A 25,558-nucleotide genomic window follows, 5' to 3' on the forward strand; every position below is an offset into this window, starting at 1 on the left:
GCCGAGGCGGGCGGATCACGAGGTCAGGAGATCGAGACCACGGTGAAACCCCGTCTCTACTAAAAATACAAAAAAAAAAAAATTAGCCGGGCGTGGTGGCGGGCGCCTGTAGTCCCAGCTACTTGGAGAGGCTGAGGCAGGAGAATGGCGTGAACCCGGGAGGCGGAGCTTGCAGTGAGCCGAGATTGCGCCACTGCACTCCAGCCTGGGCGACAGAGCGAGACTCTGTCTCAAAAAAAAAAAAAGAACATGTCTATTGTGTAAGCCACCCAGTCTGTGATATTTTGTTATGGCAGCCCTTGCAAACAAATACAACCTCCCACAAGGAATTGATGGTGTGCCATTGCTGCCCCTGCATTCATAACAGGAATACAAGTGGGCAGCTCCTGCTCACAGCTCCTGCTCATAGCTCCTGACAAACGTGGAAACCAGACACATGCCCCACCTTCCCTTGGGTAGCATGTCTCTTTCCAAAGAATCTTAGATGAGTCAGGTGCAGTGACTATAGTAAGAAAGAAGACACTATCTCTAGGAAGGAATGGGGTTCCAGGTTTTGAGCAAATCTCACTTCTTTCTCCAAAATAGACATTCTTTTTATGCAGGTGAAATTACACTAAAGTTAATATCGGTCTTCACTAGGAGAAAATTGATTAGGATAATTAAGTCTTGAAGAAGAAAATTAAGCCAAAAAGAACAATATGGCAGATATTTGTGGAAAGGAATCTTTTTTACTATTGATTTTGATATTTGCTCTCAAGTGTTGTATCTAGAACAAATAACTTGTGGACTGTTAGTCTGGTGGTTTTCCATAGGAGCCTTCTGTGATTTTTTGCAGCCCTAGTTCCTGACCTGAGCTACCTCCATGTCGACTTCTCTTACTCACTGAGTTGGACGAACCTGTTGTTTCCCATTACTTAGAGGTACTTTATTCATCTGAAGGGCCTAGGAAAGGGAGGCAAGTTTAACTTCAATCCAGTTGCATCTAATTTACAAATTCTGAACTGGAAACTGACTGAAGAAAATTTTGCACTTTCATTTATGTCCCTGTGTGCCTAAATAAAACAGCATCCCTCAATCCATGCTAACACATATATTTTCTAGGTGAACTGGACAAAGTTATACTACTTGTTTTATCTAAATCTGATTTTTTTAAAAAAGGGAAAGTGTTGCGATCGTAAATTCAACGTTGAGATGTCAGGAATAGATCATTTACTGCATAGTTTTAGGAGCACTGAACTGAAAGGCAGGAGATTTCCCTCCTAGTTCTTCTATCCTCTGGGGTTCAAACTAGTCTTTTGTCAAATGCCTACAAGATGAAGTCCATGGATTCTTTCATTCAATATCTTTTTGCCAAGCACGTTCAAGGCGTTGCTCTTTCCCGCTAAACTATTCTAGAATTTCCATTATTTTAAAGCAACTCTTCAGAGTGTTTGGACCCGAGTTGCACCCCATTTCAGTTTTTGCAACCCCATCCTCCAGAAGCTCAGGGGCTACTGAAGAGATATGAATAACGCTCCTCAAAGTAAGTACAAAATGCTACAAGATAGACGATGAATTGTCAGAACGTACTCAAGAGCCAAAACATCCCGCCTGGCCCGAAGCAGTAAAAGACGAAAGGCAGGGACGCAGCGGTCCCCGCACCCACCAGCCACTGAGCTTAGGGCGGTGGCAAGCTCTGGGCGGCGGAGTGGGAGGCGCAGAGACCGAAAGCATTGCAGCGCGAGAGCGCAAGCCAGCCGGTCTGGCGTGACCGCTTTGCCGGCGCCTGCAACGCTCCGCGGCGTCCTCTTTAAGTAGCGGAGCCGCGGGCGGGGCCGGCTGGCGTTCACGTGACCCGGCGTCCCTGGCTCGCTCGCGGAAGTGGTCCTACCTTCGCGGTCGGCGCGGGGTCTTCGGGCGCCCTGCGGGGCGGGCAGGCTGGGCCAACCCGCAGCTGGACGTCGGGATGGTGCAGCTGTACAACCTGCACCCGTTCGGGTCGCAGCAGGTGGTGCCGTGCAAGCTGGAGCCGGAGCGGTTCTGCGGCGGGGGGCGTGACGCGCTTTTCGTGGCGGCGGGCTGCAAGGTGGAGGCGTTCGCGGTGGCCGGCCAGGAGCTATGCCAGCCGCGGTGCGCCTTCTCCACGCTGGGCCGGGTGTTGCGCCTGGCCTACAGCGAGGCGGGTGAGTAATCGGGAGAGCCAGGGGCCGCCTGGGGCCCAGCGTGAGGCCTCCTAGCTAGCGGACCGAGCGTCTGGGCTGCAGCTCTAGCTGGGGATGGGACTTCTTGCTTTTCCGGAATTTGCCAGATGGTCTCCCTGGGTCTGGCCGCTGATGGCTTGAAGTCGCATTGAGCTATGCGGTTGTCGCGGCAAGCATAGGTATGAGCTTGCTTCTGTCGGGGCGGAGACGCTGACATCTCCTCTTCGTCTTGGTTTTCCGCAGAAAGGCCTGTGGCTGGATTCCACTCATCTCGGATACTTAAGCAAACAACAAAAAACTCTTTAGTGCCCCAGATTTCAAGACTTACTAAAAAAACAAGTAGGAATAAGGAGACTAGTACTGTATACTGGAACCTCCAAGTACTCCCAGCTTTAACAATTATTCCAGCTCTTGGCAGTTCTTTCACATCTGTACCTCCATCCACTTCCGGTCGTTTTTTGAAAGCTCACATTATGTGTTGATTTTTAAATGTGTGTAAGTAGAACTCAAGTCTTAGACTGCCCCCATCTCTTCTCTTAAACAGCTGTGGCCGGGCGCAGTGGCTCATGCCTGTAATCCCAACACTTTGGGAGGCCAAGGCGGGTGGATCACGAGGTCAGGAGTTCGAGACCAGCCTGTTCAATTTAGTGAAACCCCGTCTCTACTGAAAATACAAAAATTAGCCGGACGTGGTGGTGGGCGCCTGTAGTCTCAGCTACTCGGGAGGCTGAGGCAGGAGGATCGCTTGAACTGGGGAGGCGGAGGTTGCAGTGAGCAGAGATTGCCCCATTGCACTCTACTCTAGGTGACAGAGCGAGACTCCGTCTCAAAACAAACAGAAACAAAACAGTTGTAAGAGCAGCCGTTACTCTTTCCCACCAGAAATGTGAAGCAATACCAAGGAAATACTGTGTGGGTGAATCCTGTTTTAGAAAAATCCAACATTTAAAATTTAAAATTAGATTACAGAAGAATTTACCATAGAATTCCTTTAATACACTTACCTTCGATTCATACTTTACAAGATGGGTGTAAAGTTCAGTATTTACGGTGCAAGAGCTGGTGGCTATGGTATTAATGAAGTGAAGAACTTGAACCTGGAAGATTGGAGATCTCTCTCTAATCCCTACCCCGCAACTGGTTCGGTGTGAGTTTATAGAAACCTTGGGGTCTGAGTTTATGTTTAAAAAAAAAAAAAAAAAAAAAAAAAAAAGTTGAATTAATAGATCAGTGATATCCAGACACTGGGATTTTGTGGCTCAATTAAAAACTGTGGGGTTACCATACATAGTATTTGACTGCTTATTTTGTCAAGTAAAGACATATACAGGCCTATCTTGTTTTTTTTGCATTTCACTTTGTTGTACTTTGCAGATACTGCTTGTTTTTCCCCCAATTGAAAGTTTGTAGCAACCCTGTGTGGAGTAAATCTACCAGTTCCATTTTTCACATTGCATGTGCTTGCTACATGTCTCTTGAGTCACATTTTGATAATTCTTGGCAATATTTCAAACTTTATCATAATTATTATATCCGTTATGGTGATCGGCGATCTTTGATGTTACTGTTGTAATAGTTTTGGGGTGCCATGAACTGTGCCCATATGAGATTGTGATCTTAATTGATATGTGTTGTGTGTGTTCTGATTACTGCTCTGATCGTCTCTGCCTCCTCGGGCTGCCCTAGTCCCTGAGACACAACAATATTGAAATCAGGCCAATTAATAACCCTACAACGTCTTCTAAGTGTTCAAGTGACACTTGGCTGTCTCTCACTTTAAATCAAAAGCTAGAAATGATTAAGCTTAGTGAGGAAGGCAGGCATGTCAGAAGCAGAGGTAGGCTGCACGGTAGGCCTCTTGCACCAAACACTTAGCCAAGTTGTGACTGCAAAGGAAAAGTTGTTGAAAGTGTTACTCCAGTGAACACAAATGATTAGAAAGCCTTATTGCTGATAGGAAAAAAAACTTGTTCTAGGTAGAAGATCAAGCCAGCCAAAATACTCCCTTAAGCCCAGACTTAATACAGAGCAAGGCCCTCTGTTCAATTCTGTGAAGGCTGAGAGAGGTGAGGAAGCAGCAGAAGAAAAGTTTAAAGCTAGCAGAGTTCAGCTCATGAGGTTTAAGGGAAGAAGCTGTCTCCATAATATAAAAGTACAAAGTGAAGCAGCAAGTGATGATGTAGAATCTGCAGCAAGTTATCCAGAAGTCCAGAAAATCTAGCTAAGATGAGTTTATGGAGGCAGCTGTGCTAAACAGCAGATTTTCAGTGTGGACAAAACAGTCTTAAATTGGAAGAAGATGCCATCTAGGACTTTCTTGGCTAGAGAGGAGAAGATAATGCCTGGCTTCAAAGAACAGGCTGACTCTTGTTAGGGAGTGATGCAGCTGGTGACTAAATTGAGGTCAGTTCTCATTTACCATTCTGAAAATCATAGGGCCCTTTTAAAAATTATGCTAAATCTACTCTGCTAGTGCTTTAGAAATGAGAAAAGCCTGGGTGACAGCACAGCTGTTACAGCATTGTTTACTGAATATTTTAAGCCCACTGTTTTGATCTACTGCTCAGAAAACAATATTCTTTTCAAAAGATTACTGCACATTGACAATGCACCTAGTCCCTCAAGACCTCTGATGGAGATGCAGAAGGAAATTGATGTTGTTTTTATGCCTGCTAACACAGCATCCATTCTGCAGTCCATGGATCAAGTAGTAATTTTGATTTTCAAGTCTCATTATTAAAGAAATACAGTTGGTAAGGCTATAACTGCCACAGATAGTGATTCTTCTGATGGATCTGGGCAAAAATAAATTGAAAATCATCTGGAAAGAATTCACCCTTTCTAGATGCCATTAAAAACATTCAGGGTTCATGGAAGGAGATCAAATACCAACATTAACAGGAGTTTGGAAGTAGTCGATTCCACCCTCATGGATGACTTTGAGGAGTTCAAGACTTAGGTGGATGAAATAACGGTAGATGCAGTGGAAATAGCAAGAAAGCTAGAATTAGAAGTGGAGCCTGAAGATGTGTTGGAATTCCTGCAATCTTATGATCAAACTTGAATGGATGAGGAGTTGCTTCTCATGGATGAACAAAGAAAGTGGTTTCTTGAGCTGGAATCTGTTTCTATTGAAGATGCTGTGAACATTGTTGAAACGACAACGAAGGATTTAGAATATTTCATAAACTTAGTTGATAAAGCAAGGTTTGAAAAGATTGACTCCAATGTTGATGTTCTGCTGTGGGTAAAATGCTATCAAATAGCATCACATGCTCCAGAGAAATCTTTTGTGAAAGGAAGAGTCAGTGGAGCAAACCTAATTGTTGTTTTATTTTTTTTTATTTTTTTTATTTTTTGAGATGGAGCTTTGCTCTTGTCGCCCAGGCTGGAGTGCAGTGGCGTGATCTCAGCTCACCACAACCTCCACCTCCCGGGTTTAAGCAATTCCCAGCCTCAGCCTCCTGAGTAGCTGGATTACAGGCATGCGCCACCACGCGTGGCGAATTTTGTATCTTTAGTAGAGATGGGGTTTCTCCACGGTTGGTCAGGCTGGTCTCAAACTCCCAACCTCAGGTGATCCACCCGTCTTGGCCTCCCAAAGTGCTGGCATTACAGGTGTGAGCCACTGCGCCTGGCCCATTGTTGTCTTATTTTAAGGATTTGCCACAGCCACCCCAGCCTCCAGTGACCACCACCCTGATCAGTCAGCAGCCATCAGCATCGGGGCAAGACCCTTCACCAGCAAAAAGATGTCTTGTTCAAAGCTTGGGTGATCGTTAGCATTTTTTTAGCAATAAAGTATTTTTAGTTAAGGTATGTATATTGATTTTTTTTTAAGGTATAATGCAATTTCACACCTAATAGACTGTAATCTAGTACAAACAACTTTTTTATGCACTGAGAAACCAAAAAATTTATGTGACTCTTTTTATTGCATTATTTGCTTTATTGCAATGGTCTGGAAGTAATCCTCCAATATCTCTGGGATATGCCTGTGTGTTTTGTTTTTTGTTTTTTGTTTTTTTTTAAATGAAAAGCCTTACTATTTACTGTCATTATTTATAAAAGAAAAAACACTTAGCATCAAACATTGGATATATTTAGTTTTGTGAGCAACTTACTCTGCTGTCATTGGTTTTTTGTTTTTGTTTTTGATTTTGCCTAATGACAACATCAGCGGGGGCCTGCACTGGGCCACGGACCTGTTTGAAAACCTCTCATTAACTCTTTAAGTTCTCTTTAAGCAGGAATATTCCAATTTTGATGTTTCTTATAAAATCTGTCTTTAATGGTCATACCTGTTACAGTATTGGTAGTTTTCTCTACATCACTCCTTTTAAGGCATAAGAGTTCTCACTTTCAAGAGTTCTATTGAGTAACAAACTCACCACTTTCAACTTTTATATGTGTGTGTGTGAGAGAGAGAAAGAAAGACAGGGACAGACAGGCATACACACAGACAGATAATATATTTACATGATTTACTTCATTCTTCCAAGTGGATGTTTATTTTAGAATTTGGAGAGGCAGGTATCATGTAAATGTCTAGTTTTCTTACCCGTCGGATCTTTGGATGGCCACTACCTATGCATACGAATCACTTGGGGAGTTTTTAAAAATCTCTATGCCTGGGCCAAACCCTCAGAGATACAGTAGTAGTTTCCCTGGAGTGAGGCCAGCATTGGGGTGAGTCAGATATTTAATCAGGATTGAGAACCACTGACCTAGAGCAGTACTGGCTGCAGGAGGCCATGAGTAGCATTGTAACCTCATTAACGAGGCCTTGAAGAATAAAGATGTTTTTATAATCCAGTTGGCTGCCTTAAAGCAGGTTCAAGAGTCATGTGAGATGGAATTAGCGTCACGGGTCATGTAGCTCAAGGGTAAGTTTCAGTCCACAGCTTGAACTTCAACCCCTGGGTACAGCTCCTATTAATCCACCCATAAATGAACATAAATAGGGCTGACTCTGGCTATGATGATATCCAGATAACTTGTTTTCCACTTCACAGCTTTTCCCTTTTGGCCCCTTCCTTCCATTCACAGTAAATGAGACATAAGGATTCCAGCCCAATGCCCATCGTCCTCCTCTGTAGCAAGTCTCCTCATCAAAAATGGAAAGAATCTTACTTCAGCCATCTATATTTACTAAAAATGCTTTTCAGGTATCTACTCAAGCAGAAAACATTTTCAGGTTAAAAAAAATCTCAAATGAGCTGAAAGTTTTTTAAATAACATTTGGGGGTATTAGGGAGAAAGTAGGTCGAAATTTTGAAGGATGGGGGCCTCTGACATCGTCATCAGTAAGGGAAATAAATTTAGGCTTTGTGTGTGATATGGTTTGGCTGTGTCCTCCCCTAAAATCTCATCTTGAATTGTAATCCCCATAACCCCCACGTGTCAAGGGCTGGACCAGGTGGAGGTAATTGGATCATGGGGGCAGTTTCCCCTGTGCTGTTCTCATGATAGTGAGTGAGTTCTCATGAGATCTGATGGTTTTTAAGTGTCTGGCATTTCCCCTACTCACACTTATTTTTCTGTCCTGCCGCCCTGTGAAGAGGTGCCTTCCACCACGATTATAAGTTTTCTGAGGTCCCCCCAGCCATGCGGAACTGTGAGTCAATTAAACCTTTTTTCTTTATTACCCAGTCTCAAGTATTTGCTTATAGCAATAATGTGAAAATGGACTAATACAGTGTGTAAAGCAAAGAAGAGGAGAGACCTGAGAACTCCCCACTCCTGAAAGAGAAAGACCTGGTGGCCAGGGTCAAGTGCTGTGGGGGGACCTTTGGTGGTAGACATTTGTTTATGGGGTGTCTAGGGTAGGTGGGGCATGGAGGACGCAGACCACAAGGCTGTAATTGCCTGGCCATTAGCACAAGTGTACTAAACCAGCCCCAGCCCATCTACCCCTCCCACAAGCCCTACTTTCTCTGTTTTCCTGAAGTCATAAAACATATTTAGATGCCTTATAAATTATTTCTACCTTGTGATTCAATTTTGTCATAGGAGTACAACCTTTAATCTGGTATTACTGTTAGCCATGTTTGTGATCTTGCTACATAAAAGGGAAAGTTTACTTATTCTTAAAAATCAGTAACTGTAAGCTCAAGAGTAAAAATGAGAAAGATTTTTCAATGTACTTAATAAAGACAGAAGCTGAGCCTGGGCTACATAGTGAAACCCTGTTTCTACGTGTGTGTGTGTGTGTGTGTGTGTGTATACACACACACACATTATATAATATATATATACACATATATATATATACACACACACGTACACACACACACAAATTAGCCAAGTGTGGTGGCTCACACCTGTAGTTCCAGCTACTTGGGAGGCTGAGGTGGAAGGATCACTTGAGTTCGGGAGATGGAGGTTACAGTGAGCCAAGACAACTTGGGCAACAGAGCAAGATACTTAAATTTAAAAAAGGTAAAATGAGGCACTGCACACATAATGCTTAAAAAGTTTAGTTCCCTTCTCTTGTAAAGGGTTATAGCCTCCACAGACTCCTGTAGACTTGTATTTCCCTTCTGTCAGTTGGGGAAACAGCATTAGTAGGCAAAGAACGTAAACTTTTGAGCTAACCAGATCTAGGTTTGAGTCCCAGTTTCGTAATTTGTTCATTGTGTTGCCTTGGGCAAGTTACTTTGCTTGTCTGTGCTTCAGATTCCTGATATATAAAATGAGGAGGGAGATTTATATCTTGAAGGGCTGTTGTGAGAATTAATTGAAGGAACTCTAAAGCTCTGATCATAAGGATTGTCAGGTAGGCACATTTAGCAAGTGCTGGATCATCATTTAAAGACCAGGTCATTAATCTGAAAACACACAACACAACATGGACACTATCTACAATTTGCAACTATAAACATTAGTTAATATATGAATTTTATAGATGAAATGGGCATGTATTTATAGGTATATGAATAAAAAGGTTTATTGTAATTAAATATTCTTAGTTTTAAAATTTATTTACTAACTTGAATATGATACCAAAAGATAGGCAACAGAAGAAAAATAGGTAAACTGGACTTTATCAAAATTAATGACTGTTGTATATCAAAAGACTCATCAACAGATGAAAAGACAACATGGAATGGGAGAAAATATTTCCAAATCATCTATCTCGTAAGGGATTAACATCTAGAATAGATATAACAAAGAACTCTTACAACTCAACAACAACGAAAAAAACTTTATTAAAAAATGGGCTAAGGACTTGAATAGACATTTCTCCAAAGAAGAAAATACATGAATGGCAAAAAACGTATGAAAAGATGCTCAACATCACTGATAATTAGGGAAATGCAAATCCAAACCACAGTGAGATAGCACCTCACACCCATTAGGATGCCTGTTATTAAAAAAACAAATTAACATATGTTGGGGAGAATGTGGAGAAATTGGAACGCTTATACGTTGCTGGTAGGAATGTAAAATTACACAGCCTATGTGGAAAACAATATGGCAGTTTCTCAAAACATTAAACATAGAATTACCATATGATCCAGCAATTCCACTTCTGGGTGTATACCCAAAATAATTGAAAGCAAAGACTTGAATGGATACATGCATACCAATGTTAGTAGCAAAATTATTCACAAGAGCCAAAAGGTGGAAACAGTCCAAGGATCCATTGACAGGTAAATGAGTAAATAAAATACATTGTATGAACATACAATAGAGTATTATTTGACCTTAATGAAATTCTGATGCATGCCACAACCTGGATAAATCTTGGAGAAGTTATGCTAAGTTATACAAGCCCAATACAGAAGGAAAAATACTATATGGTTCAACTTACATGAGGTACCTAGAGTAGTCAAATTCATAGAGATAGTATAATGGTGGTCTTGCCCTGGGGAGAGGGAGGAATAGGGAATTATTGTTTAATCAGTGCAGAGTTTTTTAGTAGATGAAAAAGTTATAGAGATGGATGGTAGTGATGGTTGCACAGCAATGAGAAGATACCAGTGCCACTGATCTGTAGACTTAAGAATGGTGAAAATGTACATTTTATGTTGTGTGTATTTTACTACAATAAAAAATTTATTTACTGGGGGAATTTTAGGAAGATGGAGGCCTCAACTTCATCCCAACTCTGTCCAAACTGCTTCCCTGGAAAAGTGAACAGACTTAGGACACCTGCAGGATCTCTTTAGACATTCTACAATCTCCAGGGAAAGAACAGGTTCAGGCTCCATCTCTGTGGCATAAAAAGAACCATCATCAGGAGAAAGCTTGCTACCTGTAGAAAGCAGGATCATTTTGGAGGAGGGAGCCTGGTCAGCCCAGTGAATGTCTGCAGAAAGGGGCAGCACTTGCTTGCTTGCCTCATAAGTACATGGGAAGTCAATGTAATGGCAGCATTTCAATTTCAATTCATTGGAAAAGGGCCAATTTGCTTAATAGTGTTAATATAATAGAGTCTACATTCGGAAGAAGTGAAATTAGATCCTCTGACTTATCTCCTTCTTTACCCGCAAAATTCTAAAGATTAAAAGTGTATATTTTCTAAACCTCCACTAAAGTAGAAGAAAATATAGGAGCATATTTATGTAATTTGGAGGACATGGATGGGAACTCAGAAGGCAAGGAGGAAAAGATACATATAGTATACTCTAAATAAAAAGGGTATGGTAAAAGATGCCATCAGCAAAGTCAAAATCAGAAAATAGACTCTAAAACCATTTACTATTGATGACAAAAGGTTTATATCCCTTTTAAGTAGAGAGCTACAGTGTCATGATAAGAAAAACAGATGAACAACTTAATAAAAATTGGACATCATGCAGAAGAGAAACTATACATGGCTGATAAACATAGGAAAAGATGTCCACCTTTATAAAAAGGTATAGGAAATGTAAATTGTAATAGCCATGAGAGTCCATGTTTCTCTCATTGTGTAGAGTCAGTGCTAGTGAGGCTGTGGGGAAACAGGTGTGTTTAAGCAGTGCTGCTGGTAACATGAATTTCTATTATCTAATTGATAGTAATTGGGCAATATTGAAATTTAAAATGCTCATGTCCTTTGGCCCAACATATCTCACTTTTAGGAATTTGTACCGTTAAAATAAATCCCCCAGTAAATAAGTATATAGATATAAGCCTATGTATTACTATGAAGCATAGTGGCAAAAAACCCTGGAAATATATTTGAATGCTTATCAGTAAGGGAATTATTGAATAAATTATGCATATGTATGTACATATGGGATGTTGAACATATTGAAAAGTATGTTAGATATCCATGTATCAGCCTGGAGGGAGAGATTTATTAATAATTTTTAAAAGTTGCAGATTGTTAAATATATTTAATATGATTACATTTTAGTTTTTGTTTGTTTTTAAAAAAGACAAAATACCGCTCTGTGATCTCTGTTTATATGAGAGAAAGGTGTTGAAAGGCACATACCAGGCTGTGTGTTAACAGTGGGTCCTCAAGGGGGAGATCATTATGCTTTTCATTTTGCATCTCTTTACCACTTTACCGTTTTGACTTCCCACAACCAATATATGTTTATAAGTTAAAACTTAATACAATCAACAATTTAGAGAAAATTAACTTGGATTTGTATTTTCTTTGCTATTTACAACTTTATCCTGTTTCTCAGACTTGTGACTTGTGGGAAGGAGAGGGTTTGAAGTCTAAGTTCTGCTAATCTGAGAATTCCTTAATGTATACCTAATTTTGGTGTCACCCTAGTAGTGAATTCTGTGTCAGTAGAGCCTTGTTAGAACTGCAGATTTAGAGCTACAGTAAACACTTAATTTTACATTTTATTCCTTATATGAACTTTCTGTATATTATGTGGACAATTAATAGGTTGTCTTAAGACACTCAGATGTGAGAGATTGCATTTCAGAACCTCAAAGCCTAATGTCAGTTAAAAATACACCTAAGATTTTGTTACTTAGGGTTTTATCCTATTCAGTCTTTAATTCGACCATTTGTGTTAGAATTCATTAATAGTACTCACGTCAGCAAGGGAGATGGTTGTATTTCTAATTACAAATTCTCAGTATAATCTTCATTCCTTCTCAGGAGATTATTTGGTAGCAATTGAAGAGAAAAACAAAGCTACATTTCTACGTGCTTATGTGAACTGGAGAAATAAAAGGACTGAAAACTCTCGTGTGTGTATCCGAATGATTGGGCATAATGTGGAGGGACCCTTCAGCAAAGCCTTCAGAGACCAGATGTACATTATCGAAATGCCACTTTCGGAGGCCCCCTTGTGCATTTCCTGTTGCCCTGTGAAAGGAGACCTTCTCGTTGGCTGCACAAATAAATTAGTCTTATTTAGTTTGAAGTACCAGATCATTAATGAGGAATTCTCACTATTGGACTTTGAACGTTCTTTAATTATACACATAGGTAATATCACTCCTGTTGAGATTTCTTTTTGTGTTGGATATGTTGCTGTCATGTCAGACTTAGAAGTCTTAATCCTAAAACTGGAGTCAGGCCCTAAAAATGGAGAGAGAGTTCACCACCATCCACATAAGACCAACAATCAAATGAGACGGACAGAAGAAGGTAAATAATGAATTTGACTTGCTTTCTTGTTTTAGGAATATAGAAAACCTTCACCTTTGGCAGTTTGAAGGTCCATGGTATATATGGTGCCTGGCCATGTTATTTATAGATTTAGTTATTCCTATTTCATGGGATTTGGGTTTATGATCTGGCTTTCCATATCTTATTCTGTAGCATGTGAATATATTTATCGGTAGAAGTAATGGAACAGCCACTGCTAGATGAGGGGCTTCTAGTCCTAGTCCTCATGGTTACTAGTTGAATGACCTTGGGTTAATAATACCATCTCTGAGTTTCAGTATCCTCGTGTGTAAAATGGGGATGATAATACCTACCCTGTTGTACTTTATCAGTTGTTGTGGAGATTAAATGAGCAAGCACTAAGTCTTTTCACAACCATAGTGCCTTGTAAATGTGTGCATATTATAAATAAATAAAATTACTATATGTCTATTTAATTGGTGAGAGGATGTTGTAAAATCTAATTTTCATTCAAGCAGGACTGTTACATTTTATTTTTTTAAGGCATCAGTAATGAAATTTCACAGCTTGAGTCAGATGATTTTGTTATCTGCCAGAAGCCCCTGGAACTTCTTGGTGAAAAAAGTGAACAGTCTGGATTATCTGTTACACTGGAGTCTACGGGATTAGCTGATGAAAAAAGAAAATATTCCCACTTTCAGCACCTGCTCTATAGGTATTATAGTGCTTTTTATTTACCAGCATTTTATGTATATATGCCTGCTTTAAAGTACATGGAAGTTATATTTTTCCCTTTCTCTGTCTTTTTAAACCCACAGACGTTTTGCTCCTGATATTTCATCCTATGTCTTGTCGGATGACATCAAGCTACATTCCCTCCAGTTGCTGCCCATTTACCCGAGTGGTAAGTATGACAGTGCAGGAGTGTGACAGTGCAGCAAGGTGAAAATGCTCTGTCTGGGCTGGAAGTGAAGACCTGTGTGGGTAATAGGTTGGGTCTTTTGGTTCTTGCACTGGAGTCTCCTTGTGGCCCTTTAACAAAGTTCTTTTTTTTTTTTTGAGATGGGGTCTTGCTTTATTGCCAGTCTGGAATGCAGTGGCACGATCTCGGCTCACTGCAACCTCCGCTTCCTGGGTTCAAGTGATTCTTCTGCCTCAGCCTCCCGAGTAGCTGGGACTACAGGGGGCCGCCACCACGCCCAGCTAAATTTTTTTGTATTTTTAGCAGAGACGGGGTTTCACCATGTTGGGCAGGATGGTCTCGATCTCCTGACCTTGTGATCTGCTGGTCTTGGCCTCCCAAAGTGCTAGGATTACAGGCGTGAGCCACCACGCCAGACCTTTATTTTATTATTATTATTTTTTATTTTTTTTCTTGAGACAGAGTTTTGCTCTTGTTGTCCAGGCTGGAGTACAATGGTATGATCTTGGCTCACTGCAACCTCCGCCTCCTGGGTTCAAGTGATTCTCCTGCCTTAGCCTCCCGAGTGGCTGGGATTACAGGCATGCCCCACCACGCCCGGCTAATTTTGTATTTTTAGTAGAGATGGGGTTTCTCCATGTTGGTCAGGCTGGTCTCGAACTCCCGACCTCAGGTGATCCGCCCACCTTGGCCTTCCAAAGTGCTGGGATTACAGGTGTGAGCCACCGCACCCGGCCCAAAATCCTTAGCAAATACTTGTGAGTACTAGAAAGGGAAGTCATACCTGCTAGGAGAAGCCACGGAGAAGGCGTGACAGACTGAACTCATTTCTCTTTTTGAAATGGCCTCTAGGCCCAAAAAGGAAATTGGAGACCTGTTAGAGCCAAGGTATGTCTGGGTTCTAGCTAGGTATTTGGCAAAGCTTCTTATGATTGGCTTGTGAATTAGGTGTAAAAATGTGGACTGAATGGAAAATAATTTAGAGCAGTGGTTTTCAACCCTGCCACACAATGGGCTTAACTGAATGCTTTTTAAGATATTGATGCTCAGGCTCTACATGCAGGATATCAGTTACAGGGCCTGGACATTAGTATTTTTTAAAAGCGCCCCAAGAGTCTAATGGGCATCATGATTGAGAATCACTAATAGGCCCTGCACTCAGTTCTGGCCTGATTAACGTCTTTAGATGTTATCTAGAGAGAGATACAAATATTATTCCTATTAAAAGTCTTTCTAACCTTCATTTATTTTTTTCTTTCTTTTAGTAAGTATTTATTGAATACCTACTATGTTGATCATTGTGCTGAATACTAGGGAACTAACAGTGAGTGAAGTGCTTGCTCTTACGGAGCTAATTGTCTAGTGGGGGATGGGAGACATTTGAATAACGGCAGATTCACAGTTGTACCCTGAAATGAGTGATCTGTGGTAAACCTCCCTGTGAGAGCCTATAACAAAAGACCCTGACCTCATCTTGAGGTCAGGGAAGGCTTCCTGAGAAAGAGGATCTGAAGGGCGAATTGGACTCACTCGGGAATAGGGTTGGGTTGGTGCAGGGGAGGGGAAGAGAGCCTTCCAGGCAGAAGCAGCAGCAAAGGCTCTGTGGCAGAGGGAGGATCACATTTGAGAAACTGAGAGAAGCAGAACTAAGGTGGCGGCAGTGAGACGGGGCTGGAGACCAGACAGGGCCAATAGCCATATTAGAGGGTCAGCTAAAGATCCAGTGAGCTTCCCATGGCACTTGGAATAAAAACTCCAAATCCATTCCATGGCGTATATGACCTTAACTCTGAGCCCATCTTGTCCCACTCTCACCCTGCTTACTATTCTTCATCCATAGTGGCCTTTCCCTCTTCCTTAGAGACGCCACATGCACGCTTATCTGAGACCTATTATTTGCTCTTCTTGTGCATAGAGTGTTCTCCTCTCAGCCTTGTGTGACTGGTGCATTTAAGTCATTCAGTTCGCAGCTGAAGTGTAACCTCATCACGGAGGACTTCTCTGACCTCTCAATTTAAAATATCCCTTCCCCACTCACACTGGAGTTTACTTGTTTTCTGTCCATCCCAATCCCCATCACTAGAGTGAAGGCTTTGTGAAAGCAGTTACATTGTCTTGAACACTGTTGTATCCCTAGAATCTGGAACAGCAGCACTTAGTAGGTACCTGATGAATACTGACTGAATAGACGAATGGATGGGTGATATGTATTTGAGCTGGGCCCTAATGGATGGTAGAGATTTTGGTAAGATATTACATAACGGGAACAGCATTATATGAGGTGTAAAATTATGTGTATTTGGAGATTCGTGAGCAGTTCTCTTTGGCCAGAGCACAGATGTGTGTAAAAAAAGAATAGGGAGAAAAAAACTGGACAATTGGCTTTCAGCCAAATATGGAGAGTACAGAATTGGACTTCTGCTATTAATTGGTGTCCTTCAAGGGTGTCAGTCAGGGTACTTGTTAAACAGCTTTGGTTATGAAAAATTACAGCCACATGTAGATAGAAAATAGTGCAGTGAACCCCCATGTACCCATCAAACAGCTTCAACAGTGTTGCTCCATGCTACATTATTTTGATGCACATCCCAGAGTTCATACCATTTCATTCATAAATATTTCAACATATGTCTCTAAAAGGATTCTTTTACTTAAACCCAAAATGCTATTTCACATTATAAAAAATTTGTTGCCGGGTGCGGTGGCTCACGCCTGTAATCCCAGCACTTTGGGAGGCTGAGGCGGGTGGATCACAAGGTTGGGAGTTCGAGACCAGCCTGGCCAATATGGTGAAACCCTGTCTCTACTAAAAAAAAAAAAAAAAAAAATTAGCCGGGCATGGTGGCGGGCTCCTGTAGTCCCAGCTACTTGGGAGGCTGAGGCAGGAGAATCGTTTGAACCCGGGAGGTGGAGGTTGCAGTGAGCCGAGATCGCGCCACTGCGCTCCAGCCTGGGTGACAGAGTGAGACTCCCTCTCAAAAAATAAAAATAAAAAAAATTTTGTTGATACCACCAGATATCCAGTAAGTGTTCAGATTTCTCTAATTGACTAAAAAACTTCTATAATTCATTTGTTTGAATCATATTCCAAATAAAGTTCATACATTGCAATTGATTGCTATGTCTTGTAAGGCTCTTTTAATATCTAGGCTTTCCCTCCTTTCTCTTCTTTGCATCTTATTTAACAAGAAATTAGACTCTTTACTGTAAAATTTCCAACAATCTGAATTTTGCTAATTGAATCCTTATGTGTCATTTAACATGTTTTTCTGTCCACTGTATTTCCATGTGAGTTGGTAGACGGAAATCTATGCTGTTTAGTATGGTAGCCATTAGTCACATGCTGCTATTAAGCACTTGAAATATGACTAGTCTGAATTGAGATATGGCATAAGTATAAAATACACACTAGATTTTGAAGACTAAGTACAAAAATGTATATAATATTAATTTTTGTGTTTATTGCTTCTTGAAATGGTAATATTTTTGATATGTTGGGTTAATACAATGTTATTAAAATTTTACTTGTTTCTTTTTACTTTTTAAAATGTGATTACTAGAAATCTAGTAATTACAGATGCGGCTCATATATTTCTATCAACATTGCTGGTCTGTACTCAGGCTTGCTCAGATTATTTATTATTCTTGTTATTATTTTGAAACACAAGTAGTGTTGAGCTCTGCCAGTGGACTCTTTTTGTGACGTTAACAGCCATTGATGATCATTACTTAGATCTGTTAATTTAGTAGGGGTTGTACAATGCTGATATTCTAATTCTATTACTCCTTTTTTATTTCTTATCAACATTCTTCTATAAAGAGCAACTTCCCCTTTGCAACTCTTTGGTTACCCGCTGATACAATTTGCATAGCAAAGTCAATATATGATTATTTCCCCCTTTATTTACTGGTTTCATGGTGTTTTATTTCTTTCATTTTTGCATGCAGGTTCTCTTACATCTGATGGAAAAAATTGGTCGCAGGAAAAAGAATTGCTGAGTCTCTTTTGCTTTTTCTCCTTACCTCATGTGGGCTATCTCTACATGGTTGTCAAATCTGTTGAATTGATGTCAGTCTACCAGTATCCTGAGAAGTCTCAGCAGGCAGTACTCACGCCACAATTTTTGCACGTCATTACAAGGTACTGTTAGAGGGTCACTTGCTGGCCTGTGAGTCACTTGTTTGTAAATTTTTGAGGAACTGCCTAAATCTGTGAGAATTGTGTGAACTAGCATAGAGTACTATAAATGCATGAGTTACATGTCATTGTAAGTCCGTCTTTTGATGACCCATACCTGCCTTTTCAATGTCAAAGATTTAGACTCTGGTTTTGTCTTTGTTTTGTTTCCCTTGACTGGATATGGGTCCCTGTAAGGAAGTATCAGGTTCTTCATAGAGGAAGACTTTCATGGGGAGTTTTAATGAAAAGTCAATGCAGCCAGTCAGGGCGTCTCTTTAAGTTTCTTTTTAGATTTCCTAATTTTTTTTTCTCACTGCTACCATATTTTTCTAGTATCAATTGAGTTATTTATAATAGTTTAGAACTGTGAAGGGGCCAGAGAGATGATCTTATTCTCTCCCTGATTGGCAGAGATAGGGAAGTAGTTACAGAGAGGTTAGAATTGGCCAAAGTCATGTGCTAATTGGTGGCAGATGTGTTGAGTTGCCTCCCCACTATTATGCTGGCATGTAAACTGTGTTCACAAGCAGTAGCTTGATTTCATTTCCTTTTAATCTCAGCAGCATATGATGGTTTTGGTTCTATTTCCTGTTTTTTGAGTTTAGATTATGTTCAGGGCACTTCCTTGTGCCCTCTGACCATGCAACTGTGAATAAGATACACCAACCACTTTCTAAAGCAACAATAGAAGAGAAGGTTAGAGGGACATACAAGAGTCACAGACACTAGGAGATTTGTGAAAAATGTCTTAAGACCTCATGAAAGTGCCATTGACATCGGGAGGAGGGAAATTACTTCTGGCTAAGTTGTATGAGGAAGTTGTGGATAGCTGATTGTGTTTGAAGTGAAGCATGAAAGCTAGCCAGAATTTTGGTAGATGAAGATTGAAAGAGATGTGCATTATAGATTGAAGGAAGACTATAAACAAAAACCGTATCAAGTTTTTAGGAACATCCAAAAATTAATTGCACAGGACAGAGATCCCCCCACCACTGAGTGGTAGTATCACAATCTCTAGCAGGTGCTGGAGATTCCAAACTGCATAGAACCAATCTGGAGATTCTGATATCCACTCTTAGTGGTTGTACTGCCTTCTCCACCTGATTTCTGGCTTAAGGAGAAATGCTGCCGATGGCAGTGTGTTTCTTAAGTGAACAATGTGGAGGTAGCTACTCTTTCCAATGTCCAAAGTGTTGTGTAGTTACGTTCTTTAAATATGAAGAAGCTGAAAAGTAGACAGGTGGTGAAACAGTGCTTGAAAGAGAGCTCAAGGATTTAAAAATTAAACGAAGGACTTTTTTTTAAAGTTTTAACCAGAGAAAGTAATATGATCAGAACATTGCTTTAGGAAAATTAATGGTGGCTGTTGTGGAAGATGGATTGAACGTAGATAAATAAGCTATTGGAAGAGTTCAGGCAAGGATATTAAGGGGTGGTATTCAGGCAGGGTAGTGTTAATGAAAGGAGAAGGGAGAATGGGTGGGAGAGGCTTCAGTGGGAAAGTTAAAAGACTTGTCTGATGGGATAATGGGGATGTAGGAGGCATGACAAATCCCACCAAGGTTTTGCCTGCTTTTATGAAACAATGGAGGCTGGTGAAATGTGGGGCAAAAGAGATATTTGGTTTAGACATTTGAGTTTGAGATGCTTATAGATTATCAAGAGATAATGCTAAGTAGGCTTTTGGACACATAGAACTGTAGATTAGGGTAAAGAGGAAAGCTTAGAAGTTTTATTACCGCCAAAAAAAAGAGTTGATTATTAAAGTAGTGAGAGTGTGTAGATAGTGAAAAGTTATTAAAAAACTAAACTCTGGTGAAGGTCTTGCTCAGTAAGCAAGAGGAGAAAGACAAAGATTTTTAAGGATGCAGAAGAATCTAGGAAACTATACCATCTCAGAAACAATGGAAAAAGGGAAAAGGGAGGAATAAAAATACTAATTTCTGTCCCATCATATAGATGTAAAAGACTATCCATCTTTTTCCCATCTGATTGCATATACTTGAAGTACACTGAGAATTTAGTGAGTGGACCCACTAAATCTATTGCCCCATCTCTCTTATTTATAAGTTATGTACATATTTGGTGTGTAGAGTCCTGAAAGCATTATATTATGGGTTTGAATGGACTTGTAATGCGTGGGTTTTGACTGCCTCCAGATAGGAAATTTTTGAGCTTTTCTTATTATCAGCACTAAAGGAGACTGACATCATTAACTTGACTGTGAAACCATTAGAGATTAGAATAGCAGTTGTTTTATGTAAATTCAGATTCTTAATAAGAATCTCCACTCCTGTTTTTCAAATCAAATCGGAGTTTCTCTTTTGTTTCCCAGGCTGGAGTGCAATGGCGCAGTCTCAGCTCACTGCAACCTCCGCCTCCCAGGTTTAAGCAATTCTCCTGCCTCAGCCTCCCAAGTCGCTGGGATTATAGGCACCTGCCGCCATGCCCAACTAATTTTTTTGTATTTTTAGTAGAGATGGGGCTTCACCGTGTTGGCCAAGCTGGTCTCCAACTCCTAACCTCAGATGATCCACCCGCCACGGCCTCCCAAAGTGCTGGGATTACAGATGTGAGCTACTGCGCTTGGCCCATCTTTTTTATTTTACCCAACAGATAAATGTTTCAAAATCTCTTGTCCCATAAGGTGGTCTTGAAAAGTTTCTTGAAGATAGGTATACGCCTAAAGAAAACAATAGAGATTTTTTAAGAAGCAAAGAACAAAATAAAGTCATGTAAAATGCCAACTTTATAGAAATGTGTAAGTAGGAGAGCCCCCCATGAAATCCTATTCTCCCAGAGTTAAACATATCAAGACTTTTTTTTTTTTTTTGAGACGGAGTGTCGCTCTTTCGCCCAGGCTGGAGTGCAGTGGCATGATCTCGGCTCACTGCAACCTCCACCTCCCTGGTTCAAGCAATTCCCCTGCCTCAGCCTCCCAAGTAGCTGGTGTTACAGGTGCCCGCCACCATGCCCGGCTAATTTTTTTGTATTTTTAGTAGAGGCGGGGTTTCACCATGTTGGCCAGACTGGTCTGGGACTCCTGACCTCAGGCAATTCGCCCACCTCAGCCTCCCAAAGTGCTGGGATTACAGGTGTGAGCCACCATGCCTGGCCATTTTTTTTTTCTTTTACAATACATGTACTACTGTGCCTTATTTATTACAGAAATTGATCATGCTCTCTCCACTGTTCAGCAACTTGCTATTTTACATAGCATATCTTGGATGTCTTTCAATGCCAGCACATTTCAGTTTATTCTTTCTCTAGTATACACTTCTGCTTAGAATTCCAACAGTAGCCAATAGACTGGATTCCTATAGGTGGAGGGAGTCAGGGAACCCTGCCTTTTTTTTTTTTTTTTTTGAGACAGTCTCACTCTGTCGCCCAGGCTGGAGTGCAGTGGCACGATCTCGGCTCACTGCAAGCCCCGCCTCTCAGGTTCATGCCATTCTCCTGCCTCAGCCTCCCGAGTAGCTGAGACTACAGGTGCCCACCACCACACCCAGCTAATTTTTTTTTTTTTGTATGTTTAGTAGAGACGGGGTTTCACCGTGTTAGCCAGGGTGGTCTCAATCTCCTGACCTCATGATCTGCCTGTCTTGGCCTCCCAAAATGCTGGGATTACAGGCTTGAGCCACCACGCCCGGCCAAAACCCTGCCTTTTTATCTCTAGAATCTAAAGGTCATTTGTTTTTGTGGTCATAGCTATTCTCATCTGTCCTTCTGGTCCCACTGCAGGTGCTTTTTTGCTTCCCTCTCTCTCAGTTTACTTCCCAAGGTTGCTAACTCTACTCCAGATTTGTAAATGGTAGTGCTACAGTCCTAGTTATTATTAAGACTCCAGAGGTCATTTCCTAGAACGTTGCAGAGATAGACAGAGATGGCTGAGGCTGAAGTGGAAGCACCAGCAGATTGAGAGAGGCCTGACTACCTCTTAAATTGTGCTAAGTCTCCTAACTAAAAATATCAGAATGCCTTTTTTAATGAGGACATTTTTTTTAAATTTAATATTACTGTTAGGTTTGCTTTAGTCTTTTTTTTTATTTTAAAGAGTTCGTTTTTACTTCTCCCACTTTCTAGTTTTTTTTAAAAAGGGAGGGAGAAGGAAGGAATAAAAATATCAATTTCTGTCCCGTCACATAATGGAACAGAAATATACATCATTGTGTAGCAATTTCTAAGTTAATTAACTGTTTTTAATGTTAATATTTGAGGGTTGACCTAGATAACAACAACAGATGACAACCAGGCATCTGTTGTGCACTTACTGTGGAGTCCCTAGGTCCTTTTTGCATGCAGAAGCAGCCTGGAGTTGTGGAAAGAGGTAGAGGAGTGTGAGGGGTCAGGACACCTGGGATCTAATTGGCTCTACTCTCCAGAGAGGCGGTGGACCAGTCATGAACCTTTCATGCCCCAATCTTTAAAACAAGCTGCTGGACTAGGTAATTCTGAAGATGCCTTCAGATGGTCTCTCATTTTCAATTTGACCATTGGATTTGAGTTTGCATAGTCTGTGTTGTCCAGCATAATCCAGGATGGATTTCATCATGAGGTGGGTGAGGAAGAGCAACAGTTAAGAAATGGGTTTTAATCTTGGTTTTGATAGACACCCATCTGTACGTTGGGCAGGTACTGGGGGCATCATTTGTCTGTAAAATGAAGATACTGACCCAGATCCATGGTTCCTAACTAGGGATGCACATCAGAGTCACATATGAAGTGTTGTAGAAATATACATGTCTAGATTCAGCCCCTAGAGATTGCAATTCACTAGGGGTGTTATGGGGACCAGTTGTATATTTTTAAAAACACACCACAGGGATTCTGAGGCATTCCTGTTATATTGAGAAGCAGTTTAACTTGGCAATGTTTGACAAATACTTGACTGCCACCCCTGCCATTGCCTTGTTTGCCTATGAAACCCTCGATGCTATGGGTATGTTGGTTCTTGGCCTCACTTTGCTCAGCAGCCTGTGTCTTCCTCCTCAGTAACAACCTGCAGTGTTTCACTGTGCGGTGCAGTGCGGCGGCAGCTCGTGAGGAGGACCCATACATGGACACCACCCTGAAGGTAAGAACTGGCTTATGAAGATAGTGAAACCTTAAGATTACAAAAGAGCACATGAATACTCGTAGATTTGCTCTCAGACCTAAGCTAGGCAAGAACGAAAGAGCTTAAGGTTGTCTAACGTATTGAATTAGAACTTTTGGATATAAAATAGTGAGGATTTTGTGATTCATGGCTTAGTTGACAGTTTTTAAGATTGCTTTGCAAACATTTCAGTCCGAATTGATTTAGTGCATAGTTTTTAAAGTTTGGTAAAGAATATAAAAAGTATGAACTGAGAGCAGTTCACAACTATAGTATGCTACAATTTTATTTTTTATTTTTTTAATTTTAACTTTTAATTTTTTCGAGGCAGGATCTTGCTCTGTCACCCAGGCTGGAGGGCAGTGGCACAATCATAGCTCACTGCAGCCTCGAACCCCTGGACTCAAGTGATCCTGCCACCTCAGCCCCTCAAGTAGCTGGGACTACAGGTGTGCACCACCATGCCCTGCTAATTTTTTTTGTATTATTATTATTATTTTTTTTTTTGCAGAGACGGGTTTTGCTGTGTTGCCCAGGCTGGTCTTGAACTTCTGGGCCCAAGTGATCTGCCTGCCTCAGCCTCCGAAAATGGTGGGATCACAGGCATGGACCACCATTCCTGGCCCAACTGTATTTTATTAAATGGAAATATTGGTGGCAGTTTTACACAGCTGTTAACAAAACAGTCCAGAAATCAATATACTTAAGAGCACAAAATTGAATACAATGCATTAAAATGATTTATTTATACTATTATCAGCTATGCCTGTAATTCTGTATTTTATAAGCCTTTGATAACCTTCTATACTTAATCTAAGAGTTAATGATTATGGTAGATCAATAATCTCATTTTTAGTGAGAAGTAAAGTGCTTGGTCTCTCTAAAAAAAAAAAAAAGCCTCTTGACCGCAGAATAAATGTAGGCATTATTATGTTGAGATTCTGTGTTTTCTGACTTTGAATTTCTGTTCCCAGAAATATACTGATCACTTACATTATATTGATCTATGTTATTTTACTTCTGAAGTATAAGCTATTTGAATTGGGTATTTGTTAGGAATATACATGCTGCAAGAAGCTCCCAAATCATCATGCTCTGTATTTCAAAAATTGGTTTATATTTGTCTGGAAACTGGAATACCTTTTTCCAGAAAAATAAGCCTTCAATAATGATGGTTGTCTTAACAAGCCAGCCCTGACTTAGTGCCTGATGTGTCTGAGATACTCTTTCACAGTCACTGTCACCCAAACTGTGTCATATGATAGTGTTTTATGGAAAGCATGGTCTCTGAGTTCCTAGTGACCCTTTTTAATGGCCTGTCTGTGGTTTTCTGTTGCTGACCAGGCTTACTGCCTGCTGTCAGCCTCTTGGGAAACCAGAACCACAGATTTCCTGTGCCTTTGTTTGCATAAGATACACACATGGCCTTTTTGAGAGATTATTTTAAAATCAGGATTATTGCCTTTGTAAAAATAGAAAAGTAACAGATTAAAAAAATAAAACTTCCATTCTTTGTCCTCTTCTTTCCCCTCCTTGCATTTTCAAACCTCAGAAAGACATAGGCTTATATAGGGGTGATGGTGCAATTTAAAGTACCTAATAGATTGAAGTAGGATCAATGTACATTTGGAAAAAAAAAATTCCATGTATTTTCAGAGTCTTATAAAAGCAGAATGAAGGAACAAGGAAGAGGCAAAAGGGGAGGGATAAGGAGAGGTGGGCATCTGGTGGAGGTATGCTGCCCTTGAGGCCAGTGGAGGTAGGAGAGGGAAGGCATAATCATACCTCACGGTTCCTCCTTTCCTGCGACTCCACCAGTTCTGAAGCCCTAGGTGCCAGTTAAACAAGTACACGTTTAGCCCACCTGCTGACTCAGGCTTTGGAACGGTGATGTCTGAAAAAAGTTTCACAACCTCAAGAGTGGTTGAAAGTGCTTGTGGTCTGGCTCCTTTTCCTTTGAGATTCTGACTCCTCAGCACTAACCAAGCCACCTTAACTATTTTTACATGGAGGTAACAATGAAGATGACCTCAGAATCAAAACAGCATGCATGGACAAGAAGGCAGAGTCCTGGCAGCATCATTTTGTGAGCTCCCAGAATAGAGCTCTTCCATTAGTTTTCTTATTCATTCTACTTGAATTAATGGTCCTTTACAAGAGCAAAAGGCTGGCTCCTCTAGTTTATCTGACATGTCCCAGCCTGTCAGCCATTCCAGGCACTGTTCATACCTAACAGACTAACAGTCGGGGGCCATCGGAACATACAAGCATTTCTTTCACACACAACATCCGCAAAGAAACCGTTTTATGTACTCCACATGCAGTAGAATGTCCTTTCATAGTGTCTGGTTTTGCCTAAAAACCCCATTTGGGCATACCCCCAACCATCTTGCTAGTAGTGGGGGTTTCCCTGGGTGGCAGAGTACCAGCCTCCTCTCCTGGAGGTATCTGTGGAGCCACTCTGTGGGGCACACACACAAGTTCCTGCAGCTGTGGGACCCTCTTTCCGCATTTATTCAATCAATAAATAACTGAGTTTGTTGGCTGAGTAGCTCTATAAAATACGCTATTGGTTACATAGGTTTAGATAACCTCCTCTGTTAAGAATAGGAATTTGGGTTGGTTTTTTTTCTGTTTGTTTGTTTTT

The 25,558-nt window shown here is 40.9% G+C and overlaps 1 protein-coding gene across 9 annotated transcripts in view; it reads left to right on the top strand.

Moving 5' to 3' along the window:
• Nucleotides 1-1,712: 1,712 nt before the first annotated feature.
• The window catches only part of HPS3 (HPS3 biogenesis of lysosomal organelles complex 2 subunit 1), a 43,767-nt gene continuing 19,921 nt past the window's right edge, over nucleotides 1,713-25,558 (top strand). For 7 of the 9 annotated variants that reach the window (XR_008651987.2, XR_008651990.2, XR_008651989.2 and 4 more), the window contains exons 1-6: nucleotides 1,834-2,162; nucleotides 12,238-12,732; nucleotides 13,258-13,429; nucleotides 13,533-13,618; nucleotides 17,585-17,777; nucleotides 22,809-22,890. Coding sequence is in view for 5 of the 9 variants with exons in the window: in XM_055247786.2 (XP_055103761.1) it covers nucleotides 1,946-2,162; nucleotides 12,238-12,732; nucleotides 13,258-13,429; nucleotides 13,533-13,618; nucleotides 17,585-17,777; nucleotides 22,809-22,890 (1,245 nt within the window). In the remaining 4 variants the exon portion in view is untranslated. Of the gene's footprint in view, nucleotides 2,163-12,237; nucleotides 12,733-13,257; nucleotides 13,430-13,532; nucleotides 13,619-17,584; nucleotides 17,778-22,808; nucleotides 22,891-25,558 lie in introns of all 9 variants that reach the window. The other 2 variants (XM_055247785.2, XM_055247788.2) reach the window with 2 other exon arrangements.

Source organism: Symphalangus syndactylus, chromosome 17 (assembly GCF_028878055.3).
Source record: "Symphalangus syndactylus isolate Jambi chromosome 17, NHGRI_mSymSyn1-v2.1_pri, whole genome shotgun sequence".
NCBI lineage: Eukaryota > Metazoa > Chordata > Mammalia > Primates > Hylobatidae > Symphalangus > Symphalangus syndactylus.